Here is a 19,811-nt window from a genome sequence, read left to right on the forward strand (position 1 = left end):
GACTTCTTGTTCCTGAATTCCACGTACGACTGGCGTCCACACATATAATTGACTATCCAACGTTTCCAGCTTGACCGGAGGGTTGTCTGCTCAATGTCCTCAAAACAGCGTGGAGTGCCTGCCTGTAGCAAATGTTTTTGATAAGTCAAGCGCCACCATCACTGTTCTATCGCTCGGTCGTCTCTGGTTGAGTCCTTTACAGATATATGTGGTAATGGCGTGCAGCGCTATTGTCGTGCTGTGCTGCTTACGGAATCCATGCTGATGATCGGCAACTTGATAGCTATTCCTGATACTGGGGAGGAGCAAGGCCTCAAGTGTCTTTGCTACGGGCGACAAAAGCGAAATCGGTCTGTACGATTCACTTTTGCTGGCATCCTTGCCTGGCTTCCGTAGTGGGACCACCCTGCCCATTTTCCAGACTTCGGGAACAAGGAGGGTGGCTATCGACAAGTTGAGAACTTTAATGAGATACTCCACTCCCTGCTCATCCAGCTGCTTCAGCATTACCATGGAGATTCCATCAGGGCCCAACGCTTTGGATGATTTAGCGTTCCTGATGTCATTGGCAACATCATCCATTGTAAACTGTTGTGGTTCCTCCTCGGCAGGAAGAGATCTGATGCGACGTAATACTCTTCTCTTCGCCCTGTCTCTCTCGGGATGCTCGACAAACTGTCGATTGAAATAACTAGCGCACCTCTTCGGGTCAGTCAACGTAACGTCGCCAAACGTTACTGAGGTCCTATCTTCCCTTCTTCCAGGGTTCGAGAGTGACTTAACCGTTGCCCACAATTCACCTATACCGGCTCCAATGTTGCAGCTCTTCAGATGATTTAACCATTTGTTTCGCTTATGCTCGCCGACCAGCCTGTTAACTTACAGTGTCAGCTCCCTGACTCTGGGGTCATTGGGGTTGATACAACGAAGCTCATCACGCTCATTTGCTAATCCCGTCGCCTCTGCTGGGAAATTTGGTCTTACTTCGGGTATTCGACCAGCAGGGATATGGCGGGCGGCTGCAGCAGTGATGATGTCCCGGAACGTCCTTTCAGCTAAACGAACATCAGAAGGATTGGGCAATTCTCTGAAGCGGTGATTGGTACACTCTCTGAAACTCGGCCAATCAGCTTTTTTATGATTGACGAACGTGCGGCGTTCAAAGGTGATGAAGTCGGCTGGTCTGCTAATGGAGACAATTATGGGGAGATGGTCTGATCCAAGGGAAATGACGGGTTGCCAGGTAACGTCATTTGTCAGACCAGGTGACACGATGGTTATGTCAGGCGAACTGTGACACTGTACTTCTCTGGTCGTTTCCGAGGGTCGAATGCCACATCTCATGATGCGCATTAAAGTCCTCCAGGACCAGACGATTATGACCTTCCAAAAGCGGGCTAATGTTAGGCACGTAATCTGAGATACAGCTATTTCTCGGCCGGATTTATACGTTCAGCAGCTCTATCTCGGCAGTTCCACACCTGACTGCTACCCCCATACATTCCATGTACGGGTCATTAGAGACAGGCTCAAGCGAGATAGGTCTGTATTGGACAGACTGGTGCAATAGGAAAGCCAATCCCCCACCTCCACTTCTGGTGCGATCTTTCCTCAGAACATTGTAACCATCACAATGCTCTAAGCTGTGGTTGTTGTTCAGCTTGGTTTCCTGCACCGCCGCGACCTTGATGTTCTTCCGACTTATAAAATGTACTATCTCCTCGATCTTACCTCGGAGTCCATTGCAATTCAATTGCAAAAAGGCTGCATTTTCGGGGATTGGGACAACAACGGCTGGTGTTAAAGGCTGCGTGTGAGGTTGTTGTCGAGGGGACTGCGGGGGAGTTTCGTAATCAGACGACGAGGGAGTCTCGTAATCCGACGACGACTCACTGGGGACTGTGTTCACACAGCATGCCGCAACATAGTCCCTGTCGTAGTCCCCCACGTGGACGAGTCCAGAGCAACCCCTTAGATGCACCCACTCCTGACATCTATTGCATCTCACCGAAGGTTAGATGTGGGTGAAGATGCGGATTTGACAAACTGAGCACAGATATATTGGTCCTGGGTTTTCCTCCGTCCCGGCTTGGACCAATAGAATTCGGAGCAGGCATTCCGGGATATGCTGCTCCCAATACAGAAAAACGAAACAAATACAAACATGTACACACTGAGGTGGCAGCCGCTGGCCGGAACATTGGTTTTGTGTTGTTCCGGGTCAATCCGGTACGAAAGAACCCGCTGCCATGGGATTGCATTTTTTTAAACGTCGATTTATTTAAAAATATTTTTTTTTTCAAAATTTGGATTTATTTAAAAATATTTTTTCAAAACGTGGATTTATTTAAAAACATTTTCTCAAAACATCTATTTAAAAATATTTTTTCAAAACGTGGATTTATTAAAAAATATTTTTTTCCAAACACGGATTTATTTGATTTTTTTCAAAGCGTGTATTTATTTGAAAATATTTTTTTCAAAACTTGGATATATAATTAAAAATAATTTTTAAAAACGTGGATATTTTTAAAAATAATTTTAAAAAACGTGGATATTTTTAAAAATATTTTTTTCAAAACGCACATTTAATTAAAAACATTTTTTCAAAACGTGTATCTATTAAACAAGTTTTTTTTCAAAACGTGGATTTTGTAGTAGAACTAGCTTTAAGCTCATATTTTATTCACGAACAAACCTATTGTTATATTACGATTACCGATTATCAATACAATTGAAAATACAACACTGAATTGTAAACGATACATACAAAAGAACGAAGCATGATGAAGAAATAAAAGACGCCATTCTAGTGAGTGCCGTGAAACGTACAACAGCTCAGGTGTGACACGAACCGCTCTGAAGAATATAATTTATTGAAAAAGAAAAACTGAAGAATTTTAGAGAAGACTACTTTGAAAAAGAAAACTGTTTGAGAAAAAGTTAAGTAAAAGTGGAGAACTGAAGAACTGAAGACCTGAAGAACTGAAGACCTGAAGAACATATAAAAAAGAAGAAAACCAACAAAAAGTTTAAGTGCAAGCAGATGCTGGAAATCGACACGATGGAGAAAGAAAAATTGATGGCCCAACTACGTGAGTTGGGAATAGATTTTCCATTAACGGCCACTCTTTGCCAGCTAAGGAATTTATTGAAGGGTGTCATAGGAGCGAATGCACCTTTACCGCAGGCAAGTAATATGACTGCATTAGCTGAAGAAGATGCAGAGGTACAGCCAAGTGAATCCTCAACACAAGATGCCACAGCAGCAGTGGTACAGCCAAGCGAACATTCCACTCAAACACAAGATGCCACAGCAGCAGTGGTACAGCCAAGCGAACATTCCATTCAAACACAAGATCCCGCAGCAGCAGTGGTACAGCCAAGCGAACATTCCACACAAACACATGATGAAGTAGCAGCAGTGGTACAGCCAAGCGAACGCTCAACACAGACGCAAACTAAACAAGATGGCGCAGCAGTTTTGCCCGCAAGGAAGTCATCGTCACAGGCGTGTGCAGAGCAAGAAGCAGAGAATGACTTAACCTCAATTGCAAAACAAATGCAAGCCAAATTGAACATTTTGAAATTACAACAGCAAATAGATGAATTAGAAAGGCAGAGAAATGTCAAACCGAAAACATTGGCTTGCTTTGCGGATGTTGAGGGCTCTTTACCAAAATTCACAGGCGATGGTGAATATAACATTTATAAATGGGTGAAAGAGTTTGAAAAGGTTACGAACATTGTGGGCTGCACGCCGGCAGAGCAGTTTCTCTATGCACGTCGTATGATGGCGGGAAGTGCATGTCTATTCATGCGAACATCGATGGCAAACAACTGGCCACAATTCAAAATGGAGTTATGCGCAGAATTTAAGAAAGACATTGGTGTGAAGGACATTTTAAGAAAATTGGAGAACAGAAAATGGTATAAAGGAAAAGAAACCTTACACCACTATGCTTTAGTGATGCAAGAGATTGCAGAAGAGGCTCCAATCATCAATCAAAGTGAACTGGTCGAGTACATTGTGGAAGGTTTACAGGACAAGACTTTGGCATCAACAGTGTTTTTTAATACAACCACAATGGCCGACTTTAAGAGCAAAATTGGCAAGTATGAAAAGTTGCTGGAAGAGAGAACACAGCGATATGCTAAAGGTGGTGCAACATCTTCAACTCTTGAAAACGTAAGATGCTTCAATTGCCAGGCTTACGGGCATTACGCGACCAGTTGCCCAAAAGAAAGGAAACAACAGGGGGGTTGTTTTAAATGTGGAAAAATGGGTCACTTACGAATTCACTGTCCCCTTAAAGTGGTTGCAGCCATGCCGGAGGAAGAGCTAAATTGGAACACGAAGGTAAGAGTAGTCTTAGGTTATCCTGCATCTGGGTCTAACTCTATTTCCATTCATTCTTTAATTGATACTGGCAGCCCAACTAGTTTTATAAATAAAGCAGTGATTCGGTCGTTGAGCCATAAAATACATATTGAAGAGGAGAAGTTTTCGGAGTTTATAGGTGTGGACGGTGGACGGTTAAAGACGTGTGGAAAGATAGCTGTTTTTATTGAATTTAATGGAAAAATTAAAAAATTGGATTTGAACATTTTAGTTAACAATGCCCCTTGTTCTTTAATTCTCGGTAGAGACTTTTTAACATTATTTTCAATTGTTTTAAGTGTGAAGGATGGGAACCCGGATCCCAATGAATTTCTAAATAAATCCGGCAATAATTTTGTAAACGTATTTTTATGTGCGGACCCTAATACTGAATTAAATTCAGGGCCGCCGCAAATAAAAGAGAAAATAAATAACGCCTTGTGTAATGTTTATTCGCGGGTGGTTGAAAGGAAAAACGAGGAAGAAAGTAGCCACTTAAAACAAATATGTAGTATAGAGATTGAGAATAGTGAGGAGAAATGGGATATTAACCCTAACCTGGAATTACAAGAAGTGCGTAAGATAAAAAAGGTGATTCGTGAAAATTATTTTGAAAGTTTCGAGGGAGATACGGAACAGTCAGATTTTAGAGCATCCATATTGGTAAACTCGGGGAGCACAACCTATTCTTCGCCAAGAAGATTGTCGTTTGCGGAAAAGGAAGAAGTAAATAAGATCATTACGGACTTGTTGAAAAAAGGTATCATTCGCCATAGTAATTCTCCTTATGCATCTCCAATTGTATTAACTAAAAAGAAAAGCGGAGAAACAAGAATGTGTATAGATTATCGGTCACTAAATAAAATTATTGTAAGGGACAATTACCCTATACCATTAATAGAGGACTGTTTGGAATATTTAGAGGGGAAATCCTGGTTCACAATAATGGATCTCAAATCCGGATTTTACCAGGTGAAGCTAGAGGAGGATTCTATTAAATATACTTCATTTGTGGTCCCCAATGGACAATATGAATTTTTAAGATTACCATTTGGTCTAAAAAATGGACCAGCTATTTTTCAAAGGTTTATTGCGGGGATTTTTCAGGATTTTTTAGAAAGGAATGAAATTGTAATATATATGGACGATATTGTTATCGCATCGAAGACAGTGGAGGAACATATAGTAATATTGGGGAAAATTTTGGATCGCTTAGCTTCATATGGGTTGAAAATTAAGCTGGAGAAGTGTAAGTTTGCGTACGAAGAAATAGAATATTTGGGGTATAAGGTGTCAAAGAGCGGCATTGCGCCTTCATCAGGACACGTGGAGTCAATAAGAGACTACCCCGAGCCGAAAACCGTAAGAGAAATGCAATCATTTTTGGGTTTGTGCTCGTACTTCAGACGATTTGTGAAAGGGTTTTCTTTGATTGCTAAACCCCTGTATGATTCAACTAAAGAAGGTGTGAAATACAAGTTTTCTGATAAATGTAAGCAAGCTTTTGAGATACTTAAAGGAAAATTAATGTCAAGCCCAGTATTGGCAATTTATAATCCTCGAAGAGAAACTGAACTACATTGTGATGCAAGTGCGGTGGGTTTTGGGTCAGTTTTAGTGCAGAAGCAGGAAGACAATGTATTTCATCCGGTTGCCTATTTTTCAAAAAGAACTACTGATCCTGAAACTAGGTACCATAGTTTTGAGCTTGAAACTTTAGCGATTATTTATTCCTTGAGAAGATTTAGGGTTTATCTAGAAGGTATACAATTTAAAATCGTTACCGATTGCAACTCGCTTACATTAACACTATCGAAGAGAAACATTAACAGTCGTATAGCAAGGTGGGCACTAGAATTGGAAAATTACAACTATATTATTGTTCATAGGCCTGGAAAGAAAATGGGACACGTGGATGCATTGTCTAGATTGGGACAAGAGGGTAATAACGTTGTTGCGACTATCGAGACTGAGGATATAGATTTTCAACTGTGTGCTGCACAATCACGGGATAAAATAATAGGTGATCTGAAATTAAAATTAGAAGAAAAACCTGTTGATGGTTATGAGATGGAGAACGGGGTAATATACAGAAAATTAAAGGATGGTTTGAGATTTTATGTGCCACGGGAAATGGAAACAGAGATTATAAGGAACATTCATGAGAAGATAGGGCATTTAGGCGTCGACAAGTGTTACTTAGAAATGAGGAATCATTACTGGTTTCCAGAAATGAAAGATAAAATAGACAAATTCCGCAAGAGCTGTTTGAAATGCATTATGTATTCTGCTCCTCATAGACCCAACGCGAGAACATTACACAATATACCTAAGGATCCGAAACCTTTTCATACAATTCATTTGGATCATTTGGGTCCATTACCATCACTGCAGTCGAAAAGGAAGCACATTTTAGTGGTCATTGATGCTTTTACAAAATTTGTCAGGTTGTACCCAGTTCTCACAACGAGCACTAAGGAAGTTAAGGCGGCGTTGTTGAAATATTTTGACTACTATAGCCGACCTGTTAGGTGCATAACAGACAGGGGAAGTTGCTTTACCTCGAAAGAGTTTGCCGACTTTTTAACTGAAAAGAATATAAGTCATGTTAAAGTTGCAGTTCATTCGCCACAGGCAAATGGACAGGTTGAACGTATAAACAGAACTCTAATAGGAATGTTAGCTAAACTTTGCGAACCGGTAGCGCACGCCGATTGGGTTAAGCAGTTAAGCAAAATAGAGTTCGCGTTTAACAACACAGTGAATAGGTCGATAGGAAATACACCAAGTAAAGTCTTATTTGGTGTTAGCCAAAGAGGTGAAATGGTAGATAAATTAACAGAATACTTGGAGGAAAACTTTTTGGACCCCGGGGGGGATATTGAACAGATAAGGGCCAAAGCAGAGGCTTCGATCGTGAGGTCACAAGAGTATAATGAGCAAAGAGCTAAAGCTAAAGGATGTAAGGTTAACTCGTTCAGCGTAGGTGAGTTTGTGGTTATTAAAAATGTTGATACAACAGTGGGAGTCAACAAGAAATTACTTCCAAAATTTAAAGGGCCATATGTCATACGAAAAGTCCTACCGAACGATCGGTATGTAGTTGGCGATATCGAGAACTGTCAAATAACGCAAATCCCATATGAGGGAATAATAGAAGCCTGTAATATAAGGCGCTGGAGAATGGATAACCCAGATGGGGAGGCCTAGGGCTGCTCTCCCCTTATTTGTATACAGACTAGTATAAGTAGTATTTATGTATAGCATTAACATAAGAATAAGTACATCAAACACTAACACCAGTAGTTTACCCACTCGGTGACCGGGGCGGTCATTTCCGTCAGGTTAGCCGAGCTGTAGTAGAACTAGCTTTAAGCTCATATTTTATTCACGAACAAACCTATTGTTATATTACGATTACCGATTATCAATACAATTGAAAATACAACACTGAATTGTAAACGATACATACAAAAGAACGAAGCATGATGAAGAAATAAAAGACGCCATTCTAGTGAGTGCCGTGAAACGTACAACAATTTATTTAAAATATTTTTTTCAAAACGTGTTTTTTTTTAAATATTGTTTTAAATGGATATATTAAATATTTTTTCAAAACGTGGATTTATTTAAAATATTTTTTCAAAACGTGTTTTTTTTAAATATTGTTTTAAATGGATATATTAAATATTTTTTCAAAACGTGGATTTTTTTAAAAATATTTTTTCAAAACATGCTTTTTTTTGAAAATATTTTTTCAAAACATGTTTTTTTTTGGAAATATTGTTTTAAATGGATATATTAAATATTTTTTCAAAACGTGGATTTTTTTTTTAAATATTTTTTCAAAAGGTGATTTATTTAAAACTATTTTTTCAAACCGTGGGTTTATTCGAAAATATTTTTTCAAAAAGTAGATTCATTTAAAAATATTTTTTCGAAACCTAAATTTATTTAAAAATATTTTTTGAAAACGTGGAATTATTTAAAAATATTTTTTAAAAACGTGGATTTATTTATAAATATTTTTCTAAACGTGGATTTATTTAAAAATATTTTTGAAAACGTGGATATATTCAAAAATATTTTTTCAAAACGTGGATTTATTTGAAAATTTAGCATAAATTGATTATTCCAACATCTTCACATCTTCAAAATTCACTTCCTCGTAATTCCTCGTAATTTTTGAACGAATAATGGCAATATGATATTTGTATATATTATTTTTTTTTTCAAAACGGGGATATATTTAATTTTTTTATATATTTAAATTTTTTTATATATTTAAATTTTTCAAAGCGTGGATTAATTTAATTAAAAAATTACCGGTCCCTTGGATTACGAGTTATTGGGATTTTACTGTATACTTTGCAGAAAACTAACCTATAAGCCGATTAACACAATTTTAGGCCTTAAAACAAAATTTGAGGTTAGGTATTTTTTTAATCCAATTTTTTAGGTTAGACAATTTTTGCGCTTCCAGTTTGGTTTCTCTTTTTAGGTTTGATATCTTACCTCTATTGTCCTATAGTAGGGATCCAAACACAGTTGCGCCGTGGCCACAATTTGTGGTGTACGATCCCAGCCATCTGAACAGTGGACCAATACCGGTCTACCCTTTTTCTCAATGGCATGACAAACAGTCATGGAAGCAGCCAATAAGCCGGATAAATGTTGCAGCCACATGGTTTTTTCCAAAAGACCCAACCAACTGGAAAGAAAAATAATGGAAACGGTTGAGACATAACCTATAATTTCCAAAATCTGTTGCCTTACTTTGGCACATCTGGTGGTGATGCGCACAACTGCCTTAAAGCATGAAAACTCTTGCGTATAACATGGATATTGCCCAAATTCATAAATTCAATTTCCGCACAAGGATAATATTCAATACATTCGCAGCCACCGCCACGGGCACGATTCGTAACAGCCGAGGTATAGCTGCGGGCATCAACTATGAGAATTTTCTAAAGGTAGAGGAGGTTATAATTGGAATATTTTTGTTTTTTTCTGTGATTAACTTACCCTCACTTCATCCAGGGCCACCTCTTCATGACTACCATCCGGACTGGATGGTGAACTATCACCCGAGGGTATTTGTATACTTTGTGCTGATTGTGAATTATTGGCAAATTGACGCATCTGCTCACCCCTGTCAAAGGCACAGGCATCAGCCAATGCCTTTAGCAGCTGTTCATCTTTGGTATTGCGCCAACCAAGCCAACCCACTTCTGGTTGGCTACATCTTGCAATTACAGCTCCCGACTTACGATGACGCCACACCACAGCTGGCAATCTTCGCGACCCCCGAAAATTGGCCACATTATTTAATGTTTCATCGGAAATGCAACAGGGTACCAAAAGTTTGGGTGGATATGAGGGACATAGCTTAAATTCTTCATTGGCCCTGGAGATGCGCCAGGGTCCATTTAAATCAAAACCCAAACGTTCCACCTCACGCATAAAATCATCTTCATAACGATAACTGCATTTTTGTAGTCTTTCATTATAGTCCAGGGCCAAGTAGGGGTTGTAAACATTTTCGGCATTTGAGTTGAGGGCGCTGTTAAATGTTTGACTACCTCCTCCACCGCCAATGCCGCCTCCGCCCCCTCCACCTCCACCACCACCATTTAAGGTATCACATGCCCATGAACAGAATGGAAAAGCGAATATAGATTCCAATGTCTCGGGTACACCAACCGACATCTGTATGCGTCTTTGCCATTCTGTACACTGTTCGGCAGTTTCAAATGAACACTTGACCGTGCTGGCATCCTTGCAATAGACAATCAAGTGAAATAAATCACGACTTTGGGCCGATTCAATGAGGCCCAATGGTATGGACGTCTCAACATTGGTTGAGGGTTTCTGTAAATAAAGGCGATAATTGGACAAGGCCAAAATGCCATCATCGGTGCGTCCCAAATACTTGACAGACTCGCCAGCAACTAAGGAGAGAGAGACAGAGTAAATTTGTTATTTTTAAGAGAAAATGAAAATATTTTGTGGCTAACTTACGCTCCTGAAATGGGACTTTTAATTCTGTATCTTCTTTCTCCATTTGTGGTTTGGGAAATAATTCAGCGGCTCGTACCATGCACAATGATGGTGGGGGCGATCCATCAGATGCCTCCATTTAGCTGGAAATATATAAGAGTAGACAATAAGGTTAATGAAGTCGAAACAACAGACACAACCTGCAGAAGAACTATTAACAAACAAGTTTTTTTGGAATATTTCTTTAGGACCCAAATAGGAAATTGTTTTAAAGAATCGGCGAATTTTTTTGATGACATTTCTGTAAAGTTTTGCGCCTACGGTAACAATTAGCCAAGCTTTTTAGAAACCCTCTAACATAACCTAACTTCCCCATAATTAAGACATCAAACCTCTATAAGTTGCAATTATTTCAATACAAATCGACTAGAAACCAAAAAAAAAAATGCAGTTGACAATTATCACCACTTATTGTGATTAACCTTTTCATATCATCATCTGAATTTAAATGATTTTTTGTTCTATTTGATTTAACTTTTTTTGGGTTCTTTGTTGTTGCAAAATAATGACAACAACGCATCGATTTAAACAAAAAGTAAACAACTTAACAACAAAAGTTATGGATAACACAATGTTTTGCTGTGTTCTTGAAACGCTCCTTAATAAGCGATACAAAAACATACACAATAACAAAAAAAAAACAAAAAAAAAAACAGTATCGAAATTAGCGGAATTCAGGTTTTAAGTTTTATAAATAAACTCAAGCCTTATATGATGAGCGCAGCATGTATTGCTGACTTTATTTTGTCAATCAAAGTTGGAGAATTCCGCTTTTGTTTCATTGAAATCCTTTGTTTCAAGTCAGAGATGGCAGGGAAAGATTTACAACACATGTCTTCCCACATGGGTCAACAAATGAAAATTGATTTATTACCTCCCTTACTTATAAAATTGGGTTAGGTTGGGAAAGAAGAAATGTGATAAGTAGAACATAAGAGTGAGGTTACGAACCTCCTCTCGAAAGGGTCTTAAGAGGCACCATTTCTTCTCGAAAGGGTCATGAGAAGCACCATTTCCTCTGGAAAGGGTCTTGAGAAGCACTCTTTCCTCTGTACAGGGTCTTAAAAAGTAGACTTTCCTCTGGACAGGGTCTTAAGAAGCACACTTTCCTCTGGACAGGGTCTTAAAAAGCAGCCTTTCCTCTAGAAAGGGAAAGGGTATAAAGAAGCCTATTTTCCCCTGCAAAGGGTCTTAAGAAGCACCCTTTCCTCTGGAAATATTCTTAAAAACAACCCTTCCAACTATAAAGGGTCTTAAGAAGCACCCTTTCCTCTGGAAATATTCTTAAAAACAACCCTTTCAACTATAAAGGGTCTAAAGAAGCACCCTTTCCTCTGGAAATATTCTTAAAAACAACCCTTCCAACTATAAAGGGTCTTAAGAAGCACCCTTTCCTCTGGAAATATTCTTAAAAACAACCCTTCCAACTATAAAGGTCTTAAGAAGCACCCTTTCCTCCCGAAAGGGTCTTAAGATGCACCCATTCCTCCCGAAAGGGTCTTAAGAAGCACCCTTTCCTCCCGAATGGGTCTTGAGAAGCACCCTTTCCTCCCGAAAGGGTCTTAAGAAGCAACCTTTCCTCCCGAAAGGGTCTTAAGAAGCACCCTTTCCTCCCGAAAGGGTGTTAAGAAGCACCCTTTCATCCCGAAAGGGTCTTAAGAAGCAACCTTTCCTGCCGAAAGAGTCTTAAGAAGAACCCTTTCCTCCCGAAAGGGTCTTAAGAAGCACCCTTTCCTCCCGAAAGGGTCTTAAGAAGCAACCTTTCCTCTCGAAAGCGTCTTAAGAAGCACCCTTTCCTCCAGAAAGGGTCTTAAGAAGCACCCTTTCCTCTCGAAAGGGTCTTAAGAAGCACCCTTTCCTCTCGTAACGGTCTTAAGAAGCACCCTTTCCTCTCGTAAGGTTTTAAAGAAGCATTCTTTCTTCCCGTAAGGGTCTTAAGAAGCAGCCTTTCCTCTCGTAACGGTCTTTCGTCTCGTAAGGGTCTTAAGAAGCACCCTTTCCTCTCGAAAGGGTCTTAAGAAGCACCCTTTCCTCCCGAAAGGGTCTTAAGAAGCACCCTTTCCTCCCGAATGGGTCTTGAGAAGCACCCTTTCCTTCCGAAAGGGTCTTAAGAAGCACCCTTTCCTCCCGAAAGGGTCTTAAGAAGCACCCTCTCCTCCCGAAAGGGTCTTAAGAAGCACCCTTTCCTCGCGAAAGGGCCTTAAGAAGCACCATTTCCTCCCGAAAGGGTCTTAAGAAGCACCCTTTCCTCCCGAAAGGGTCTTAAGAAGCACCCTTTCCTCCCGAAAGGGTCTTAAGAAGCACCCTTTCCTCCCGAAAGGGTCTTAAGAAGCACCCGTTCCTCCCGAAAGGGTCTTAAGAAGCACCCTTTCCTCCCAAAAGGGTCTGAAGAAGCACCCTTCCTCCCGAAAGGGTCTTAACACGTTCGCGGACACCCAATTTTTTCAGAAGTTAGTTTTTTTTGTATTTATTAAATAATTATTAGTCCTATTACAATTTTTTATTTATTATATTATGGATATTGATAAAATTAGTAGTACTATGTACTTTAATCGCAAAAACGTACGATTGTATAGAAGAAAATGACAAAAAATTGACTTTGCAAATGAATGCTATAGCATTCACGTCCGCGAACGTGTTAAGAAACACCCGTTCCTCCCGAAAGGGTCTTAAAAAGCACCTTTTCCTCTCGTAAGGTTCTTAAGAAGCACCCTTTCCTCTCGTAAGCATCTTAAGAAATACCTTTTCCTTTCGTAAGGGTTTTAAGAAGCACCCTTTCCTCTCATAAGGGTCTTAAGATGCACCCTTTCCTCTCGCAAGGGTCTTAAGAAGCACCCTTTCCTCTCGTAAGGGTCTTAAGAAGCACCCTTTCCTCTCGTAAGTGTCTTAAGAGCTTCCTTTCCTCTCGTAAGCGTCTTAAGAAGCACCCTTTCCTCTCGTTAGCGTCTTAAAAAGCACCCTTTCCTCTCGTAAGGGTCTTAAGAAGCACCCTTTCCTCTCGTAAGGGTCTTAGGAAGTACCATTTCCTCTCGTAAAGGTCTTAAGAAGCACCCTTTGCTCTCGTAAGGGTCTTAAGAAGCACCGTTTCGTTTCGTAGGGGTCTTAAGAAGCACCCTTTCCTCCCGAAAGGGTCTTAAGAAGCACCCTTTCCTCCCGAAAGGGTCTTAAGAAGCACCCTTTCCTCCCGAAAGGGTCTTAAGAAGCACCCTTTCTTCCCGAAAGGGTCTTAAGAAGAACCCTTTCCTCCCGAAAGGGTCTTAAGAAGCACCCTTTCCTCCCGAAAGGGTCTTAAGAAGCGCTATTTCCACCCGAAAGGGTCTTAAGAAGCACCCTTTCCTCCCGAAAGGGTCTTAAGAAGCACCTTTTCCTCCCGAAAGGGTCTTATGAAGCACCATTTCCTCCCCAAAGGGGCTTAAGAAGCACCCTTTCCTCTCGTAAGGGTCTTAAGAAGCACCCTTTCCTCTTGTAAGGGTCTTAAGAAGCACCCTTTCCACTCGTAAGGCTCTTAAGAAGGACCCTTTCCTCTCATAAGGGTCTTAAGAAGCACCCTTTCCTCTCGTATGGGTCTTAAGAAGCACCGATTCCTGTCGTAAGGGTCTTAAGAAGCACCCTTTCCTCTCGTAAGGGTCTTAAGAAGCACCATTTTCTCTCGTAAGGGTCTTGAGAAGCACCCTTTCCTTTCGAAACAGTCTTAAGAAGTACCCTTTCCTCGGGAAAATGTCTTAAGAAGGATATTAAAAAGGAAAAATAGGTTCCCTCAGTCGTTACCTCCGTGGGGAACGGTGCATAGAACCGGCCGCAGTGGCCATCAATAAGTCGGATGTTTCGCTAATACTGCAGACCTTCAAAAATAGAGTTGGGCAATCTAGTTCTCGGAACGGATCGATTTTTCTAGTTCCTTTTCCCAAAAGGAACTAGTTCCTTAAAGTAGTTCCATGTTCCGACATCGATATAGTTCAACGAATTTTTCTCTTTCATCGTTCTTTTCATTCCAAATAGTTCCGAGACCGAAATAGTTCAACGAATCTTTCTCTTTCGTCGCTCTTTTAGTTTTTTTTTCATTCCGAGTTCCGAGACCGAAATGTTTTCATTGTTTGGTGGTGGACATAAAAATAAATAATTTGCAGCGAACAAACAGCAACAACGAAAGATCGACGTAGGAGTAAAATTGAAGGAACGAGAAAAACGGAAGGAACTATATGAACTAAAAAAACTATATAAACGCAAGAGCTGGATATAGTTCCAATAGTTCCTTGTCCGGAATAGTTCGTTCCAGAACTCTATTCAAAAATGCTACAGCCAAAAATGAAATGGACAACAAAGCGTGCCGAAGGGCATTTACTTACTGCAATCGGTACGTAAATAAAGATCCGAATTCTATCAGAGAAGTGAAATAAATTTCAGCTGATAAGACCGAACCTTAAGTTTGTATGAAGGTCAAGAGGAAATATCCTCACATAGCGAAAAGGCAACTTCTTATTAACGAAATTCCCACCTCAGTCGTTACCTTGAGGTGGTAATTTCGTGGACGCCAATCGTATGTGGAATTCAGGAACAGTTCCACAAGGTGGGGCGATTTCATCGGAACTGTTTATCCTCTAACTCTCCTGTATTAAGGTCCACGTACATATGTATATTAGGAACATCATCGTATTTCATCTAAGTGCGGCGCGTAAGATAACTTCAGAGGTTGGTAACACCAAGGTTTGTGCCCAAGGTAAAGGATGACAGCTGTGAACGTGTAGTTGGCAATTAATGTTGTTGGCAACTACGGCACATTTTCCCATGTACACCCTACTATTTAAAGTTTGGTGTAGAGTTTATAACAAATATGGCGAGGGAGTATTTCCGGAACAAAATAGAGCACAAGAAACAAAAAAATTAGCCACGAACATTCCAGAAGGAAACTTAAAGATTTCGACCCGACACAGAGGCCTGGACCCACAACATCCTACCTCTAGATGGCATAGAAATCCTTACCGACGGTTCTAGGCTGGAAAGTGGGACAACTAAGCCCTCAACCAGTACACAGCGTAAGATAAATGCTGAGTTTCGAAACCATGTACAGCTGTGAACATGTAGTTGGGAATAAGTGTTGCTGACATCGAGTGCACTCTTCCTCGTTTCCACCCTACTTACGATACAATTTAAATATGTGTAGGTATTTGAAGTTTGGTTGGAGCATTTACGGAACAATGAGAACTAAACCAATTTAGAGAACTAAAAACAAAACTTTAAAAAAATTTACGACGAACATCCAAGAAGGGAAAAGAAGAGACTTCTCATAATCTAAAAATTTCGACCCGAAAGAGAAGCCTGAATCGACAACGCTTTACCTCTAAAGCGTGCTCTCAGTAAACGTTTCTCCCTCTCTCTCTCTCTCCACACACATACAACTCAACTAATTGAAAATACATGCACTCACACAATAGCACCCCCATAAAGTATGCATCGCAGCTCTAAAGCAATGTCGTGCTTTGATATTGTTAAAGTTACGAAGTTTTTCGGCAATTCACACACACACACAACCCGAACGCAACGAAAAAGCACACAATGTTTTGATTTGTTTTTGTTTTGCAGCATGCGTGCATACAACGTTACTAACACACTGTCAAAAGTTGCAAATATTGAGAATATTGTGTGCCCTCTTTTTGGTCGGCTATGCTCTAAAGCGATATCCTTAACAAGAGGCTCTCATATAAGTTGAACGACAATTGCAGTGTCTTCCGTGCGGAAATCTTTGCAATCAAAAAAGGCTACAGGTGTAATAAACAATAGTAAAATGGACAATGAGGAGCCGGTAAGAAATAGGGACAGTCGAACACTTGTTCAGCGTTATTCTGAACGTAAATTCTCCGTCAGTTATGTATCTCCGTTATTTCAAATTTAAGGACAGAGTGAGAAAATTCTCTGGGAATTAACTTTCAGAAGAAGGCTAATTATATCTCTGTTAAATGTTTACGACCAAAAGACGGCGTATTACAGATGAGCATACAATCCAGTCTCTTACAACCTTCTGCGAAGATAAGCCAAAAAGTCTGTGTCTAGACTGAAGGGTGGTAAGTCTAAAGGTTGCATGTAGGCATTTGTAGTTTATAATAAATCCAGGACGGTTGAGAAAAGGGATAACGGTAGAGGCTTCGGAGCCATACATCCCAGGCTTCGGAGCCATACATCAGCACGGGTAGTATCAGGGTTTTGTAGAGCGTTATTTTTGTTTGACGAGATGTGGCTTTGTTTTTAAACTGCTTACTTAAATCAAAGTATTATCTGTTAGCCAATACAATTCTTCTTTTATTTCACAACTGATGTCGTTTGTTGTGTTTACGGAGGTGCCGAGGTAGACAAAGTCTTTTACTACCTCAATATTATAGGAACCAACTTCCACAGTCGGTCCGAGCTCTATGGACGCATTGCGCGTCGACACCATCAAATTTGTCTTCTCACCGTTTACAGCCAGACCCACTTTAGCAGATTCTCCTTCGACCTTTATAAAGGTATCAGTTACTTCTTTTACTGATCGGCCCATGATGTCTATGTCATCAGCATAAGCAAGTAACATGTGACTATTGGTGTAAATTGTGCCACTTCTTTTGACCTTTACCTCTCGTATAACCGTTTCTAGCAGGATGTTGAAGAGGTCACACGAAAGGCTGTCTCCTTGTCTGAAACCTCTTTTGGTACCAAACTCTTCGGAGAGGGTCTTTCCTATTTTAACTGGATGTTGAAGAGGTCACACGAAAGGCTGTCTCCTTGTCTGAAACCTCTTTTTGTACCAAACTCTTCGGAGAGGGTCTTTCCTATTTTAACTGAGGACCTTGAGTCAGTTAAAGTCATTTTACAAAACCGGATGAGCTTTGCTGGGATACCATATTCAGACATGGCTTGGAATACCTTTGAACGCAGAGGGCTGTCGAAGGCTGCATCTCGAAATCTGCATCTCTTGGGTCTTCTCCAGGATTTGCCGCAGGGTAAATATCTGGTCACTGGTGGACTTACCAGGTCTAAAGCCGCATTGGTATGGTACAATTATCTCGTTGACCATAGGCTTTAGTCGTTCGCACAATATCCCTGACACGATCTTGTAGGCAATAGGGAGTAGACATATGCCCCTATAGTTAGAGCATACAGTCTTATCTCCCTTCTTGTAAACGGGGCACAGGATATTCAGGTTCCAATCGTCAGGTACTCGTTCTTCCTGCCAGATGGTGCTAACTAGCTGATGAATACACCTTATCAGCGTGTCGCCTCCGGTTTTGAACAGCTCGGCTGGTAAGCCATCGGCCCCTGCTGCCTTATTATTCTTCAGCCGATTTATTGCTGTCTTTACCTCATCTTGGCTGGGCGGTATACATTCAATACCATCTTCTGGGATTGGGACTGTGGTATCTTCGTCGTCTTCGCTGCTATTGGATACCAACAGTTTTGAAAAATGTTCTTTCCATATCCTGAGTACACTATCTGTATCAGTTACTGGTCTCTACAGGAGGATGTGCCTGTACCAAAGCCATCAGTTTGATGCTTGACTCTTTGGTAGAATTTTCGGACTTCATTCTGGCTCCTGTACATCTCGATTTTTTCACACTCCCGCTTTTCCATCTCTCTCTTTTTCCTGCGGAAAAGACGTTTCTCCTCTCTCCTTTTCTCCCTGTGTCTCTCTGTTGCGCTACGCGTTGCTACGGATTGTAAAGTAGCCCTATATGTCGCATTTTTCTCTTCGGTGGCAGCACAACACTCCTGATCATACCATGGGTTCCTTGGTGGAGGTCTCTGGTATCCAAGTATGGACTTTGCGGCTGTTTGCATGGAGTGGGCAATGCTTAGCCATTGCGCTGATATGTTATCGGGATGAGGAGTGCTTTGATTAAGCAATTGGGCTAGTTGAGTGGAATATGCTGTGGCTATCTGTTGTGATTGCAGCTTACCGATGTCTAACTTTCGTGTTGTGTCTGTTCGTACTTTGTTTGCTACGTTTAAGCTGGTCCGTATCTTTGCTGCAACAAGGTAGTGGTCCGAATCAATGTTTGCGCCTCGGAACGATCGTACGTCCAACACGCTCGATGAATGTCTTCCATCTATCACAACATGATCAATTTGGTTTCTTGTTTTCTGATCTGGAGAGAGCCAGGTGCCCTTATGAATATCGAGATGATTAAATCTGGTACTGCTAACTACCATTTTTTTTGCAGCTGCAAAGTCTATCAGCCTCATACCATTGTCAGATGTTACACTGTGGAGACTGAATTTCCCGACTGTTGGGCCAAAGATATTCTCCTTTCCAATATTGGCATTAAAATCGCCTAGAATGATTTTAATGTCATGGGCAGGGCAACGGTCATATGTTTCTTCTAAGCGCTCGTAAAATATATCTTTGGTCTGTTCGTCCTTTTCTTCAGTGGGAGCATGAGCGCAAATAAAGCTGATGTTGAAGAATTTAGCTTTTATTCGAATTGCAGCAAGTCTTTCATTCACTGGGGTGAAGCTGGATACCAGATGTTTTAGTCTCCGACTAACTACGAATCCACAACCAAACTCAAGCTTTACGTCATGGCAGCTATAATACAGTGCGTCACCTTTAGGTGTTGTTGTGATGCCTTTCCCAATCCATCGTATTTCCTGTATGGCAGTAATATCGGCCTTGTACTTTTCATGTACGTCTGCCAATGCGAAGACTGCACCTTCAAGAGTGCGAACATTCCAGGTGCAGATTAGCAGATCATGGTCCTTGAAACGTTTGCGGGGTTCGTCAACTTTAGAGGGGTTTGTTTTTCTTTTCTTTCGTTTTTTCATAGTAGGCTGTTTTTTCTAGGGGAGGGTTACTAACCCGACGCCCAAACCCAAGTTTTTAACGTTCTTATGGGTAAACGCGCGGCACATGTTAGCTTACTACCTTTAACGGGTGTTAAAGGCAGTTCCCCAGGTGACACCACGGGGAGGTCCGTGTCCACTTGCGATGAAAGAGAGACCAAGATAAATTCTGGACTTTGCTATGTTAAAACCGGTCAGGACCGTTGCTTGGTATCTTCCATCCCCTACGTCATTGGTGCTTTAACTGGAGAAAAAGGATTTAACCAATGAAAAGATTGCAGCCTGTTTTATATTAAGGCCAATGAAACGGGACCTTATTTCTTATCTCCGAAAGACGGTGTCACCCAAAAGGCGGCTTGTAACTTCGATGGCCTAGGCAAGGCATTGTATTACTTTTACACAAAACTTTGAAGGTTACACATCGTTCCTCTAGAAAGAAATTTTCAGAGGCTGGTAAAGCAATGTTCATGTCTAAGTTGAACGATGACAGCTGTAAAGGTTACAACATATAGATGGTAGCAATTTCATGTTCTGGCATTTTTTCTACCTACTGATGATACAA

The 19,811-nt window shown here is 40.7% G+C and overlaps 2 protein-coding genes across 22 annotated transcripts in view; one reads left to right on the forward strand and one right to left on the reverse strand.

Moving 5' to 3' along the window:
• Positions 1-19,811, reverse strand: part of LOC141399743 (phosphatidylinositol-3,5-bisphosphate 3-phosphatase MTMR4) — a 102,100-nt gene that overhangs the window by 30,906 nt on the left and 51,383 nt on the right. For all 21 annotated transcript variants that reach the window (XR_012411924.1, XR_012411926.1, XR_012411925.1 and 18 more), the window contains 4 exons: positions 10,403-10,524; positions 9,407-10,332; positions 9,158-9,348; positions 8,897-9,092 (listed from right to left, as the gene is read on the reverse strand). Coding sequence is in view for 18 of the 21 variants with exons in the window: in XM_073978998.1 (XP_073835099.1) it covers positions 8,897-9,092; positions 9,158-9,348; positions 9,407-10,332; positions 10,403-10,520 (1,431 nt within the window). In the remaining 3 variants the exon portion in view is untranslated. The remainder of the gene's footprint in view (positions 1-8,896; positions 9,093-9,157; positions 9,349-9,406; positions 10,333-10,402; positions 10,525-19,811) is intronic.
• On the forward strand, positions 2,918-4,566 carry LOC141399745 (uncharacterized). The gene is made up of 2 exons (XM_073979009.1): positions 2,918-4,360; positions 4,435-4,566. Exons 1-2 carry the CDS (start codon positions 3,047-3,049, stop codon positions 4,441-4,443), a joined length of 1,323 nt encoding a protein of 440 aa, XP_073835110.1. The 5' UTR covers positions 2,918-3,046; the 3' UTR covers positions 4,444-4,566.

Source organism: Musca autumnalis, unplaced genomic scaffold (assembly GCF_047663935.1).
Source record: "Musca autumnalis isolate F117 unplaced genomic scaffold, ASM4766393v1 scaffold_3, whole genome shotgun sequence".
In the NCBI taxonomy this organism is placed as follows: domain Eukaryota; kingdom Metazoa; phylum Arthropoda; class Insecta; order Diptera; family Muscidae; genus Musca; species Musca autumnalis.

What these genes read in the sequence shown, in the direction of transcription:
- LOC141399745 (XM_073979009.1), top strand. Translation starts at nt 3,047, where the DNA reads ATGCTGGAAATCGACACGATGGAGAAAGAAAAATTGATGGCCCAACTA.